The sequence below is a fragment of the Fusarium poae genome (assembly GCF_019609905.1).
Source record: "Fusarium poae strain DAOMC 252244 chromosome Unknown contig_1, whole genome shotgun sequence".
Taxonomy (NCBI): domain Eukaryota; kingdom Fungi; phylum Ascomycota; class Sordariomycetes; order Hypocreales; family Nectriaceae; genus Fusarium; species Fusarium poae.
The window spans coordinates 131,833-147,234 of record NW_025408659.1 but is presented as its reverse complement, the minus strand read 5'-3'; the positions used below and the strand labels follow the sequence as shown (position 1 = coordinate 147,234).

General features: G+C 47.3%; 4 protein-coding genes across 4 annotated transcripts; 1 reads left to right on the top strand and 3 right to left on the bottom strand.

Annotated features, from left to right (window-relative positions):
* Positions 1-1,209: 1,209 nt before the first annotated feature.
* On the bottom strand, positions 1,210-1,968 carry FPOAC1_012877 (uncharacterized protein; the record flags this gene model as incomplete). The annotated part of the gene is made up of 2 exons (XM_044857220.1): positions 1,210-1,212; positions 1,285-1,968. 2 exons carry the CDS (start codon positions 1,966-1,968, stop codon positions 1,210-1,212), a joined length of 687 nt encoding a protein of 228 aa, XP_044701403.1.
* Positions 1,969-3,138: 1,170 nt separating this feature from the next.
* FPOAC1_012876 (uncharacterized protein) lies at positions 3,139-3,739 on the top strand (the record flags this gene model as incomplete). Its single annotated transcript, XM_044857219.1, has 2 exons — positions 3,139-3,161; positions 3,271-3,739. 2 exons carry the CDS (start codon positions 3,139-3,141, stop codon positions 3,737-3,739), a joined length of 492 nt encoding a protein of 163 aa, XP_044701402.1.
* A 562-nt stretch (positions 3,740-4,301) lies between these two features.
* FPOAC1_012875 (uncharacterized protein) lies at positions 4,302-4,723 on the bottom strand (the record flags this gene model as incomplete). Its single annotated transcript, XM_044857218.1, has 2 exons — positions 4,302-4,457; positions 4,505-4,723. The coding sequence occupies 2 exons, from the start codon at positions 4,721-4,723 to the stop codon at positions 4,302-4,304; spliced, it is 375 nt and encodes a 124-aa protein (XP_044701401.1).
* A 7,028-nt stretch (positions 4,724-11,751) lies between these two features.
* FPOAC1_012874 (uncharacterized protein) lies at positions 11,752-12,577 on the bottom strand (the record flags this gene model as incomplete). The annotated part of the gene is made up of 3 exons (XM_044857217.1): positions 11,752-12,312; positions 12,365-12,491; positions 12,543-12,577. The coding sequence occupies 3 exons, from the start codon at positions 12,575-12,577 to the stop codon at positions 11,752-11,754; spliced, it is 723 nt and encodes a 240-aa protein (XP_044701400.1).
* Positions 12,578-15,402: the final 2,825 nt, after the last annotated feature.

Sequence of the window (15,402 nt, the reverse complement as noted above, 5' to 3'; positions counted from 1 at the left end):
GATTCCTTGGTAATTGGCAGTAGCGATCCCAGGAGGAAGGCCTTCCTCAAAGGCTCGCAGTCCCGCACTTGGACTAGTTTTATCGAAGCCGTCACTGCAGATGGCCGTCTTCTAAAGCCGGGAATTATCTTCAAGGGCAAAAGAACTTCAGAAGCAGTGGTTTATTGATGAGTTTAACAAGATCGCCGACTGGTATTATATCACGTCCGATAACGGCTGGACAGACAACCATATCGCGGTCGAGTGGCTCAAAGAGGTTTATCTGCCCCAAACTCAGCCAGCAGATGAGTCAGATGCAAGGCTTATAATATTAGATGGCCATGGGAGCCATGTATCTGTGGGTGTCTACCTGTTCTCGATCAGAAATACCGCTGACTGAAAATCCAGGATGAGTGGATGGCCACGTGTTTTTGAACAACGTATATTGCTGTTACCTGCCTGCACATTGCTCTCATGGCCTACAGCCACTGGATAATGGTGTTTTCAACGCATCCAAGGCTGCATATCGAAAAGAACTCCAAAAACTGGCAAGCCTGACGGATTCTGCGCCGGTGGACAAGGTCAACTTCATCAAGGCTTATGCCAAAGCCAGGGAAGTGGGTATGACGAAGAAAAACATCCTTTCGGGCTGGAGAGTGACTGGAAACTGGCCGATCTCACGACGGAAAGCGCTCATGCATCCTGAGATTCAGCCAGACAAGAAGGAAACGACGCCTGGATCAGACGGCCACAGAGACGGGCAAGTCGACTCTGATAATACGCCAAAGACCAGCCGTCACATCAGAGACCTGGGGAAGAACAAGAGCCCCTCTACCAGAAGGCGGTATTCTGTGATATCAAAAGGGTTTGAAGCCCAAGAGTCCAAGATCGCCTCTTTGAGCACCAGAATAGCCAGCCTGGAGGAGGAAGTTGGCCGGTTGAGTAGAGGTAAGAAGAGAAAGGCGGTACCGAACCCCAATAAGAAATTTATGACGCTGGCAGAGGCTTTAGCGGCTGGTGACACAATTTCAGAGCCAAACGAAGCAATTGAAGGGGCGGGTGTTGTTGAGGATGTGATCGAGGTGGGAGGGATGGAAGAGGATGAGAGGTCATATTCAGGGAGGGAAGAATTAGGTGTCGTACGCACCCGCACAGGGCGTGAGGTTAAGAGACCTAGAGAATACTAAAATAGATCCAATTTTGATCTGAACTCCAGTGATTAACTTATTTTTACTATTTTTATTAATTTTTTCCCATGAGGTTACAAACGTGCATTATGTATGGGGGATTTTTTTTTTCGCTGACCGGTAGGTGGGTATGACCGGCAGGTGGGTACTGCATGGTAGACTGCAATTTTCTTCGCAACATGTCTTTGTGTACACGAAAGGAATTGGAGACAAGCTTCTGTATGGAGCTGTGAGAAAGGCTGATGAGGTCATCTGCCGCAGGATTGACTGCAGAAATGAGCGCATGAAGCTCTGGCCAAGAACTGCAGTTGTAAGAGAGATTACGGACAGTCACGAGCTGAATAAGTGCCTCCAACGCTGCTTTGTGATTGATGGCATGTCTCAGAGTTTCTTCTCGTTTTGCCAGTTGCTTTGCAGCATGCATATCGCCGGCCTTGGCGAAAGCATCCTGAATCGGACGGTCACGCCGTTTTTTAATCGGATGTTCATGGGCTTCCAGCTCAATGCCGTGTATCTTGAGCAGATGATTCCGAAAGGTCGTTGAAACGGTGGTGGAGTAAGTCGGACTTACACAATGCATGCAGTAGTAAATCTTCTCATTTTTGCGACCGCAACGAGATGGCTCCGAATTGAGGGGCTCACGCCCGTGAGCCCAAGTATTTGCGGTCGTTTTACGCTTTCGAGCCATGCGCTCTTGGACATCGCCGCTTGAGAATCGAGGGTTCGTGCTGAAGATTGAGGAAGAGCACAATTCGCTTGTGGACACTGGAATCCCCGCAGGGTCAGTGGAAGTGGATGTCATCAGCGAGGACAATACGCAGCGTCCTTACACAGTGGTGTTGGAATTAAAGAAAGAGTGGAGAGTTGGAAAATCGCCCCTGAACGGGATTACTACAGGGATCAAATTTTTTCCGCCGTATTGCCATACTTATGGAATAACTACCCTATGTCAAAAACACCATGAAACTTCTGAACAGCGCAATTTTAGAATACATACAATATAGGAAACATTATTTGAATGTCCCATGCTTTCTCATTGGGATGACGTAAGTCTTGATGGATATACTTAGGATTTGCTCCGTGAGTGCATATCATCATGAGGGCCATTAATAAGCGTATATTTTCCTCAACATACTTACTACTGTTGAGCTGATGAGAATGGGTAAGGAAAGGGGGAGTGATAAGTTTGCAACGAATGAGGTCAAGGGTAGATACAGTTTACCTGTGTCACGCGTGTTGGCGTTGGCGTGGCCCAAATAAAAAATCACCTTCACCCCTGTCAACACTACACTTAATGTTGGCATTGACTACTCGGCGTGGTTGTCGAGCTTCCAAAGCTGACTTGGCCGCAATACGATGGCCTACTTGGGTGTTGCTAGATCTGACATATTGATGAAGTTATGAAGGCGCCGTGAGGACAGGAAAATTTTTATTTAGACATGTTTACCCGAAAAGAAAAGAAAATCTTCATTGCTAGTCCTTCGTAATTCACAAAGCGCAAATTGCTATACACTTCGATGCCGCAGATCGAGGTCTCCAATATGGTTAGCACGGACCTTCGTGAAAAAAACGCGGCGCATTTCCAGAGGGGAAATTCGAGGTAAGAAAATGGAAATTTTGATTGGTGCAGGAGTGGAAATGCGGCGCACTTCTACTCTACATGCTTGAGTAGGGATGTGACGAATGAAAAAATTGGCGGCTAATGAAACTCGGCGGCAATGCCAACCTTATGTCGGCCCACAGCGGCTAGGTCTCAAGAAGGCGACAACACGTTGCCTTATCATCCATTCGTCAAAAGTATTTCGTATTATCTCTATATAAGGGCGATCTTTTCGCTGAGCAACAAATCTGCAACATAGTGCAGACTTTTCACTATTGTGCTATCTCTTACTGTAAGGAAACGTTTTCCATTCACAGCCGCACAGCATCTTTGAGATTGAGATATCGACGAAATAACCCCCAAATATACACCATGCCATCCAATAAAGAGCGTCTGTACGTTGGATTGTACGCTCGAGGAGGTACAGCGAAGATGCCAGGTGGCGAAGACAAGTCAGGCTTCTTAATTCCTGAGGCGTGTGCTGCAGCTGACAAACAGTGCCAGGTATCATTGGGCTTTGCTAGTTGGCCCCAAGGTCGAAAACAATGAGACACGTGGCAAGCGGTTCCATGCCAAAGAACGAATCTACAGTGGTATGCAGTCAGTCTGGGAGTTCAGTGAGCAGGAGACGGGCACAGCATCTACCCTAATGATCTTGGTACGTATTCAGGTGGCAAAGGTTAAGAGTATGGAGAGACTTGAGATTATATTGAGGAGTGTACCAGTTAGGGGGGAGCAAGAGGGATGGAACTGTTTCGAGTGGGTCAGAGAAGCATTAGCCACGCTGAAGAATGATAGCAAGGCTTTGGGGACTTCAGTGCTTGATTGGGCAACTCTCCGTGACACAGCCATGTCGTACGTTCAAGAGAAGGGTATGAAGCATCGATTTGACGGTCAGGCTGCCCCAGGACAGTTCGATACCAGCAGAGTGTCGACGTATGATCTGCTTGAGGGAAAGGAGTTGGTACCTTAAGGCCTGCCCGAAACAGCAGGCCCTTTTATTAGAATAGGTTGCAGAAATGTTGCACAGAGAGTATTCGGCTAGAACTCGCCAAAGTATTGCCGACGTATTTTTTCCATTTCTAGATCATATGGTAAAGGCGTAAGAAATCCATCAATGGCAATTATATACCAAAATAAGTACTAAAATATAGTGACACCCTCACCGGAGGTGGGGAGGGCGTAATAAAGTCCGAAGGATATATCTCTATGCTGTGGAGGATTGTCTGAGATGAAATTTCATATTGTATTGCTTATATTGCTAACTGTGGATGTCGTTAAGATTTTAAGAAAAAAGAGGATGGAAAAGGGGCTGATCAAGTTGCTGTTGCCTCCGCCGGTCCTGGTCGCGGACCTTCATCAGAACACCTACTAATCAGTTAGGACTTATAGAGCCTCACGTGGAACTATTCTTGCCATCAGGTAGCTTGTCATAGTAGAGAGATGCCCGTTTAAATGGGGCATCGATCATTAACCCCTCTAGCATCTTGACCCTCGACACTGCAACATAGCTAAGCCCTGTCTGAAAGTCCCGTTCAGACAGATCCGTCACCATCTTGTTCGCCGTGATGCTCTGTGACTTGTGAACCGTAATGGCGTGCGATACTGTAAGTGGGAACTGCTTCCGTGTACACGCGGACGTTCCAAGAAAGAAGTCTCGCTTCATGGGGATTATGGGCACTACCTTGCGCCTATTATCAGTGGTTAGATAAGATGGCCCGGTTTACTTGTCTATCACCATCATAATGACACACGGCGGGTCACGACGTGTATCAGCGCCAGGTGCCCAGTCGATGTCATACACTATCCCCTGGGCCCCATTAACCAGGCCTGCTGGCTGCCAGATGTTCTGGGTGATCATGAGGCGAGCACCGATACATACCGGAAACTGGCCAGCCAGGTTGCCGGACTGTTCAGATGTTGCCTTGTCAGCACCGCTGCCAATATTCTTGGCCATGACTTGGATTGCTGGGTGCTTCAGACGGACTAGGTGGTCGTAGTTGTACTCAGGCTGGCGAATCTATCTACATCTATCTACCGGCACCTCATGTAGATAGATGTAGATGCTTAGTCATAATTTGCAATGTAGATAGATAGATGTAGGCTACATGTAGATGTAGATAGATTCGGTAGATAGACGGTCGGCTAATCCTCGGCCGTGTCGTCGCCCACCTCCTTCAGTAAACCTTCATACCCTTCTAGTAGCCCAGCCCGTAACCACGACCTTACCGTCTGAGTAACGGCAATTGTGCTTGCATCTAAGCGCGACCTCTTGGGCGAAACCATACTACCAGCGGAAGAAAAGGTCCCCTCACACTCAGAAGCCATTGCTGGGACCGAGAGGATGTCAATCGCCATTTTCGCCACTCGCGGATACTCAAATCTCTTTGCAGACCAGTATTCCAGAGGATTGTGGTATGTTGTGTATATGTCTTGCTTTGTAGACAACCACCTCTCCAGTTCGTCTGTAGCTTCGTCATGGCCGTGGCGGGTGGATGATATTAATTCGTCTTGGAAGGAATCAAATGGATTGTACTCGCGCGCCCTCACCGCGGCAGGAAGGTTACTGCTCGAGATTTCCCACTGAGCGGGAAGGTCGCGATACTCCTCTTCCCAGAGCTTTTGGATGAGCTGGCGTGCCGCGAAAAGCCATTCCTCCTTCCCACCGTAGGCTTTTGTCAAGAACGACCACTGTATACCGGGGTGGAGAACCGTGGCTGCATAGTATATTGGCGTCTCATCAAGCTTGGTGTAGTACTTGTTGAGCTTGGCCCAGGCCGAATTGACGCACGAGGAATAGTAGCTAGGTTCCACCCGATGTGTTGCCTCAGTCTTTGCTTTCTCCAGCGTTGAAAGGAGGAATTCGTATGCGACAGCAACCTGCCAAATAATTCCATATTGAGCTTCAACGCCTCCCTTACGGACTCGGAGCTGACAGTCCCCTTCAAGCCGCAAAAGGCAAGAATCGAACATTCTAAGAATATCTCTGAACCAACTGAGGGCATCCCAGTCTGCGTCACTCAGTAGATTTGCTCCCTCAAGACATCGAGGGAGTTGGCTTGGCGGCTGGGTACGGGTAGATCTGGGCCGTTGAAATTTCCTGCTTGATTGAATCGTAATGTCAATGAGCTCCTCCAGATAGCGTCGGAGCTTAATTGCTCGCTCGATCATATAATATTGAGACAGCCAGCGTGTGCCGTTGTCAAGCACGACATCAAGAGTGCCTGGATAGGACTTGTCAGGGTCCTCATCTTGTATTTTCCGCAGAATTGCTGTCGCCTTATTCGACCGATTGACCCAGACGACAAGGTTGTGGAGTTTACCTACTGGACCTCTTTTGTCCACTCTGTAAAATCGTCCGCATCAAGGTCCTCGAGTGTATTGCTGTCTTTAATGAAGAGGAGCGCTTTGGCGACAAGATGAAGAATATGCCCGAAACACCGAATCCTTCTGCTGGCCGGATTCTGCCACTGAAGCTTGTGGCCTATCGCTTCGACTGCTCCTTCATTGCTTGCGGCGTTATCGAGAATAATGCATCCAACCTTGTTGCTTGCAATCAACCCGAAGTCATCCAACACCTCCATAATAGCGGCTGAAATATTTTCTCCCGTGTGCGCTATGGCGACGTTTGGGAGGCCAAGGACGATCTTCCGTGGCTGGAATGTATCTTCATCGAGGAAGAAGGCATTTATGGAGAAGAATGAATGTCTGTTCCGGGACGTCCAGCCATCAAATGCAATATGAACCTGGCTTGGGCTTCGTGACAGTGCGTGGATGACGCGCGATTTGTATGTGTTGAACTCGTCGATGATCCTAACTCGAACCGTTTCGTGGGTTAGATTGGCGGAAGTCTCGTGAACCAAGGGGTTCAGGTACTGAAAGACCTTTTGGAGGCCTTTATGCTCCGGTACGCGAAATGACAGATTTGCATCGGTGATCCACGGGACAATGTGGCGCTGGAACGTGGTCTTGTCAAATCGAGTAACCAACTCGTCGTGAAAGTCGTCCCTCTTCCGTTTCTTGGCTGCCAAATCATGAAGGGTTAGTTGATTAGGGGGGCGCTCCTGCATATATCGTGTTGCTTTTGATGGATCTGGATGAAAAATATTGTGGGCCTTGCTAAGATGACCTTCAATGTTCCGAGTATTGGACGAGACGTAAGCCTTTGGCCGGGGAACGCCATGCTGGACACAGTGACAACAGAGCCACGTATGGGGGCCAGACTCATTGCCTTTGGACCTAGCTTGAACGTCATAGCCGTGAGCCCAAAACCAGCCGGTAGCTTGTCCAGTTCGAGCTGAGAGGACCCAATGGCTGCGGACAGCCTGCGATACTGCATCCCAGTCTTTGATGATTGAACGGCTGCTGCGAGACGAGGAATCGTGCATCGGCAAGGTTGGATCTCCTGGATAGGATATTTCCGATATGTTAGCATCAGTTGCGTAACTAAATAAATCGCTTTGAGATGCCATTTGGGCAATGTTCTGGGTGGCATCAAGGGCAATGAGAATCTGCCAAACCAAGACCATCGAAAAAGGGGGAGGGCGTGGGGAAATCGGGAAATGGGAGGACGGTTGGGGAAGGGATCGTCAGAGGTATCAATACTTCGGAGTAGGAGGATGCCATTAGTACCGAGAAAGTACAGCTACCTTACCCAATTTTCACCAGCCGTCTTGGCATCTATCTACATTTCGTCTATCTACCGGACCTCCAGGTAGATAGATAGATGACCCACATGCCCTCTGGTAGATAGATAGATGTAGATCTACATCTATCTACATCTACATTTCATCTACATCGGTAGATAGATTCGCCAGCCTGATGCTGATGCTCGGACGGCAATGGTCCGCCACCATTCTAATCTCCATGAACATCATGAAGATGGCAAAGATAGTGATGGCGATAACGATGATGATGATGATGAAAGTGGTGAAGAAGATGATGAGAATTGTGATTGACACGAGTCGAGAGTTCGAGAGGAGATTCAGATGTTTGACAGGAGTGGGACTCGATCACATATGTGATAGGGACTGAGGTCTGTATGGCCCGGATGTTTAGATAAATTCTATAATTTAGAAGTGGGACCTTGATCACATATGTGATAGTGGGGACCCAATACTCACCTTTAATAGGCAAACCCAACCCTAACAGCTCAGTATAACAGGAGATCAGGACCATACGAATTTTCGTACTCAACTATTGCCTTGACTAAAAAGGAAGGATGAAATTTGTATGGTACAATTTTGTACGTACAGAAAAGTTGTACGTACGTACAGGTGCCCAAAATACAGTACGTACGTACGTACGTGTACAGAAAAATGCATCACTAATTGAAGTGAGAGAGGAAGCCGTACCCCACCAACGGACCATGCGGTCAGGACGGCTTATCAAAAACCCTAAATTCCAATAGAGATAGTTGTTCGCTATTGTGAGATGAGACATTTTGCACATGTCCTTCATTTTGGCCGAGTTGTTTACAAGTGAAGTTGTCCATTTTTGGTGGTCCTCTTTTTTTTTGCTTGACGAAAGGGTGGGGCTGTCGAAAGGGGGGTTGTATATGGTAACAAGGGCGAACGCAATAAGGATAGCATTTCTCACATCTATCAGTGTCGTGATACCTAGCCAGGGGACAGCAACGGTTGGATCGCTCTTCACAGCTATTGACACAAAGTCTTTGACATTGTTGACTGGTTGAAGCGCTTTGTTGAATTTCTCTTTGATCCTTGCCTCTTTCTCGGTTTTATCCAGCCCTTGTCCGACCAGCGTCTTCATTTGAGCTTGTCTGGCTTCTGCATTCTCTACGATGCTATTTATGAGGTTCCTATCGGCCGAAGGACTTGCGTCTCCCGCAGTAAGCTGGGCGGAAAGGATCTTCTCATACGCGTCGACAGTGTCAGGTTCGTCGTTCGAGGACGTTGGCCGTGAAATCTTGATGCCGGGCGCTGGCACAAGCCGGCGGCGCCTGAATAACTAGTGAGAGCATATCACGTTCAAGGTTTCAGGCGCACCGCCGAAATATTTCGGATCGCTTGAGATAAGCAGTCCTGAACACTGACGGAACGTGCCTAGCTTCGGTCTAACTTAAATGATCTGCGTGGTCTTGACCGCTTTGTGTCCACATCGGCCGCTAGTCACTTTTAGCTTTGTCGTTAGCTCACATGACATTACAGCGAAGCACACCATCAAGCTTGAAGGTGGGTACGCAGACGAGAAAGCTCAGGTCAACGTCAACAGGGATATGACAAAAAGAAGGCAGAGAGAGGGAAGGCATAATCTAAAAAGAAGAACTGGCAACAACAAAAAAATAAAAAGGAAAGGAAAAAGACATAGGGGAGAAGCGAAAGCCAGAAGCCAGAAGCTAGGAGGCCTAGGTCAGCTTAGCTTGCGAGGTTATTTCTCGAGCTTGTCTTGCGCGGCGCTAGAGCCGGGAGTCAGTAAGGATGCAATTAGCGCAGACTCCACCATGATTGTGATCATCCTCAAGGGCGATACACTCAGTAAAAAGACGGTGAGCTTTTCCACACACATGGATCGCGACTACTCTAGTAGCCCCTAATACGGCAGTTAATCGTCGTAGAGGCGCAACACAAGCAGCTTCGATCAGAGGAGGAGCTTGGCCCCATGTATGCCGGGTCTCCGCAACTTTCATGGCACATACTTTGGCGGTGTAGCCGGGCTTTCGTCGAGCAATATATTTCCCGAAGGGGTGGCCCAAGATGCGAACCAGGACGATGTGCTGAGCTGGTTTGCTGATTCCAGCGGGAGGTTAACATCATTCGCAGACGGCCAAGCGTTGAATTCGACGCATGGCAAAGCCTAACGAACCGATTGACGGTTCTGTCTGTCCAAATGGCATCGATTTGTTTCTGTCGGGATTTTGAAAGCTGCTCCCTCCTGTATCGGCAATGTGAAACGGAAGTGCCCATAATACTTACGACGGGCTTTTAGCTGTTACGTAACTGTAATGATGCCATCTCCTTGACGGCGCGGGGGCTACCATCGCGTACCGGACCCACCATTTCTCACGTAATGACGAGGGTACAAGCGGGGTACGGAAAGGTCTCTGAGAAAGGAATTACTGCCAAAACACTATAGAAATCATTTTGAAGAGACCTATGACTTCTCAATCAATTCCCGGCGAGGCGCTTAACGCTTCTGATCCAAGTAGCTATACCACAGAGAAAAACAGCCGCCGTGAGCAGCCTAACGATGTTACGTGCCGACCGGTCTTCAACCCGGCCACAAGGTGCGGTTGCGGGCTGTGTGGCGTTGCTTTATGTAACTCCTCGGTGTATTGCTTTGACTTATATCACCACAGAAAATAGGTGGGAAAAGAAGTATCTTTTATTTGCGGCATTTTGATTGGATCAAGCCCCTGTCCGGTACGCGATGGTAGCCCCCGCGCAGTCAAGGAGATATCCTGCCTGGCCCGCAAGCCGCAAAAAGTATCCGCAGGTGTGCAGATAAACCTTGACTTCTCCAGTTAGTAGCTTCAATTAGCTTAGATACTTGATACTAGGTTATCCTCCTGATAAATGTATGATGTAAAGTATTAAGAACCTGGCAAGCTACCCTTGACTAGCTTCCGAGCATCAGGGCTACCGTCTTGGGGTCGAAAGGTAGCGAGAAGCTTCTTGACGTGGCCAATCTCCCCCTCTCGATATCCCGACCACCCAAGATAGCCCCACTCTTCTTGACAGGTTGTTGCCAACAGCGCCGTTTAAACATGATTTAACAGGCACCTAAGTGATAAACAACAAAAGAAATATCTGCATGTTTCGACCAACGCCAGTAAGAAAGCAAAAGGGCCGTGACTCCCCGAGCCTCGAATCTGCAGCCATCCACGAATTTTGCCGTCTGAGCCTTGGAAGCTGTCACCCCTTCCTTGACTAAGCGCCGGGCAGGTAGTAAGACATGCCCAACAACCAAGTCAAGTAACTTGGTTGCTTGAGGTGGGGCCCCATATGTAGCCATCTGGCCTATGAGATCCGTTCTCCTGGGGACCACATCATCAGCATCAGTGTTTATTGCCGTGTTTATTGCCCCCAGGAGAACGGATCTCATAGGCCAAGCAACCAAGTTACTTGACTTGGTTGTTGGGCACACTGCTCCCCATTGCTTCATTGCTTCGGTCTCTTTTGGCCTATGGGAAATGCTTACCAACTGCCACCGTGACGGCATAGAGAGAGGTTGAAGAAGCCAGAGGGTGGGGTACAACGGCTGGTTCTTCATAATCACCCGGCAGCTTGATTACAACCTATCCTACTCAAGAATTATCAGCCGAAGCGCATTTCATTTCCTCTTTTTAACCAATCACCGTCCAGCATATTTGACCCGTATCTCCCACAGTGGAAACACATTGCGTTTCCCAAATTGCACTCGCGTTTCCGTCGGCTGACCCTTGTCGGGTTCAGCTTGACTACTCTAGATCTTTAAAAAAAACGATTCATTACCATCGTCTACTGAAACTTACAAGTTCATCTTCTCTGTATGCATGCACTGCGCGCGCAAAAGCACCCACGCCTCAGATCTTCTGCGCGCGCCATCCGTGGCTTGCCCGAGACTATGGACCTTGTATTAAATTAAATTTGGTATCTACCGCTCTGTGCACGCAAAAAGCAAGTGATGTTAGACCCATCTGGTAAGAACTTACATAAGGATCCTTGAGGGGTTTTTCTTACTGGATCAATAACGCTGCAAATAACATAAATAACTCTAGCAATATTAAGCCTGTAATATGTAACCATTTGTAAATTTGTTACCTTGAGGATCCGATGTATAGGGCCGCAGCCGAGAGTATAAGCGGAATGAGAGTCCAAAAAGGGCCTAAAAAGGCGTCCGATACGGTGAAAGGGATAATTCGCCCTCGGCAGCTCAGGGAATTTAGCGTGAGCAGTATGAATAGAGAAATATTATCACTAATACCGATTACAGACGCTGCGTAATGATTGATCTGCCACAAAAACTGCTTAGAGCTATATGTTTCTATGCTACATGCTTGGCTCCACCTTTTCCACACTGCTTGCATCGGCATTGAAGGACCTCCACAGGTACCAAGTTATCACTACAGTTGTAACATATGCCCATTGATGAATTTTGCAAGAATGTGTCCAGAAGTTCCCTGGTGAACTCAGGGTTTTCATCAGTTAGCTGATCGAAAGCTTCCTTCGTCGTGGAGTCAGTCAGAAGCTTTGGCAGTTTCCCTCGCGCAAAGCTCAGAACCTGATCCCGAAGACCCCTCGAGGAGCTCGGCGTTAGGTTATAAATATCAGGAATCGATGAGAAAAAGCTATAAACGTCCTGGTTTTGCCTTAAGATTCTCGAGTACTTTTTCGCTGATAATGCTTCAAGCCCATTGATGTCATATTCATGTGCCAAGGCGAACATTGCAGCATGAATCGATAAACAAGAGAGGCGATTCGTATCATCATCGCTGTTTCCATCCTTGGACTCCTCCGCATAGTCACCTGTGTAGAAGTAGTCTACCATTCGCTGCACCGTGGAGAGGGAATTTGCATCCATGTTGTATGTTTGGGATGATGCTTCCTAAGGTAATGTTTCAGTTATTTGGATACTGCGGCAAAGAAATAGATGCTACCTTGAACGATCCAGCACAGGCTGCACGAAAGACAGGAGACTGAGTACAAATGATAATCTTGTGGACCGAAATGGTCTGCCCTTCGCAAACGAAGGCAAAGTCGGTGAACTCGCTAGCCTCTCGTGCTCTATCTCACAAGTTAGGTGATGAAGCCTTTATGATCAAGAGAGGGGCAGACTTTGCAATACTCTGTAGGATATCCTTGAGGACCATAGTTGTAGAGCCTGCAACTTGGTCATTAATTGGTGACGAAAATGAACAGTTGTACCTTGAACATTTATTGAAACAAATGATACCCTATATTAGTCGCTGGATGTCTTAATCAAATCTGGAGTGCCGTGAGGATCGATTGACTTAACTAAAATGAAAAGATTAACCTGTCTCATAAGTTACTGAGTTTAGAGTTTAGAATCGATGGCCTGGATGACGTAGAAGAGAGTGGCATTAGTGGCACTGTGGGCCGCAAATTGTTCCTTTCGTGCTTTTGTGTCACGGCCCACTTTAGAAATTCAGTCTTGGGTTGGTGATACTGTACCAGCTAATGGGATCTTGTTGAGATTCAAATTGGACAACTCGAAACGTTATCAGTCAGAGATGATTTAAATATAACGCCATGTTGCTTAATCCAAGCCTCCACTCCAAAGTCCAGGCATTAACTGAGAGCTTAATAAGAAGCGTTACATTCCTACGGAAGGGTGCTGTATCTTGTAAATGACACGTAAGGGTAAACCTTCTCGTCCACCTGCAGGTGTACAGATGGCCCACAAAAGTTAATTTCTCGTGTCACCGGGCGCGTTTCACGTGTTACAGATGTTCTAATACTTGGCGCAGGCTGTGAGTTAGTCAATCATGCCAAGACTATGTAGATGGCACGGGTAGTTATATAAAAACCACTGCTGCAACTTATCTAGCGATCCGGGTCCCCGGCACTGATCAATGGGCATTGCATGCTCTGATCTGACCTACATGACAATCATTCCCTGCTAGTAGGTCAATAAGTATCTAAATCTTATTAGAAGAGCGCTGCAGGATGACCTTCGTGAAGCGGCAGTTGTAACATCCTAGACTAACTCACCGCCACCCCGTACACCCCCGACCCCGCACACCTCACAACATCCACTCGTCATTATTGATGTGAGGTAATGAGATTGATTGATGTAAGGTTGAAGATCTAACTACAGACAAGACATGTCCTTCCTAGCTATATATACGTGACTGACGGATCGGACTATCTATATACCATCCATCATGTTCAACCTCAACAGTCATTGAAGTCTACACTTTGATATTACTCTGTAATTATCAAATTAAATCCGTATTTTTTTATTTTAACGGAAATGAATTCGCAAGAGTCAGATTATGAATACAGGATGTTTCTGGCGGTCAATGATGCCAAAAATATAGGTTTGCGCGCTTCGGCGCGAAAACACGGCATGAAGCTCTCAACATTGAAGGATCGTTGCGCCGGCGGCCACGACATCAACACATCACATCAGAGAGAACTGTCGTTAACTACAGAGCGAGAGGGAGACCTTGTGACATATATTGTCGAACGAGAGAAGGCTTTTCAGCCTTTAACAAGGACTGAGATACGCCTCTTTGCAGAGCAATTGTCAGAGGTCAACGGGCAGATACGATATATCGGCAAAAACTGGGTAGACCGATTCTTCACACGACATCCGGCCATAGAAAAGAAGCCTACGAAGGTCTTTGAGTCATCAAGGAAACGTGCCGTCACAAGAAAGTCACTTTCTGACTACTTTACCGGTCTTCAATGGGTCATTAACGAGAAAAACGTCAAACGAGAGAATACATATAACGTCGATGAGAACGGCGTTCAACTTGGAGAGACCCGGGCCGGCATAGTAGCCGGGACATCTATGACAGCAAGATCTGAAGTTATCAAGTCAGACAATTCAACTTGGGCTTCAATTATCGAGTGTATATCAGCAGGAGGTATCCGGCTTACTCCCTGTGTCGTATTTAGTGGAAAAAACCTCCAAGGACAGTGGTTTCCACGCGTTTTTCCCAGTTGGAAGTACGCCGCAAGTCCCTCGGGTTGGTCCAACTCAGATATCTTCATCCGGTGGTTCATGGATACATTTATCCCTGAGACTACGCCGTCAGATCCCTCTCAATGGAGACTATTAGTATTAGACCGGCACAAATCACATATCACACCCGAATTGATGAAGAAGGCTTGGATGCACCGTATTTGGCTATCTTGGTTACCCTCACATTCATCACACATTACTCAGCCGCTTGATGTTGCGGTATTTGGGCCGTTGAAAACGTACTATCACCAGTTGACCCGCGCTTGGGCTAGCTACGAAGCAACGTCACTACACCAACAACAACTCTTCCTAGAAGCATATGAAAGGGCTTCCGAAAAAGCTATGAGCCGTAGGAACATAATGAGTGGTTTCTCGAAGTCTGGGGTATTCCCAATCTGCTTGAGGAAGGCGATAGAGGCGTTAAAGCCCAGGGAGAGGAAACGCAAGACCTTTGAAGGTCCTACAACGCCGAGAAAGCCGCGAGTAACAGATGATCTAGCGTGGAGTACGCCTCAAGGAAGTGCCGATATTCGAAAACAACAGGAAGCTGCTCAAAGTGACGGAATTGTATCGGTCCGGGACTTCAATTGTATCATGAAGAAGGCAATGAAATCAATTGACAACAAAAACAGTCAAATTCAACGCCTTGAAGAGGAAAAAGCTGTTTTGAAAGCTTCAGCGGCGGAAAAAGAGCCTACTGGCCGAGTCGCAGTTGAATTCAACCCAAATTCAGATTTCCCTTCAATTAACCAGATCATCACGGCGCGAGATCAAGCAGAGAAGAATACACTGCACAGATTAGAGCAAAAAGCCAAGGAAAAGGCCAAAGAATAAGCTGAGAAAAATCCCTTAGTGAGAATAGATGTTTTCTAAGCAGTATGTAAAATTTTAACTCAATTGAATTAATACATATAGTTGTAGAATTATTTGAAGCTATCTATATGTTATTGATGTGATGCTCTCACGAGTGTACGGGGTCGGGGG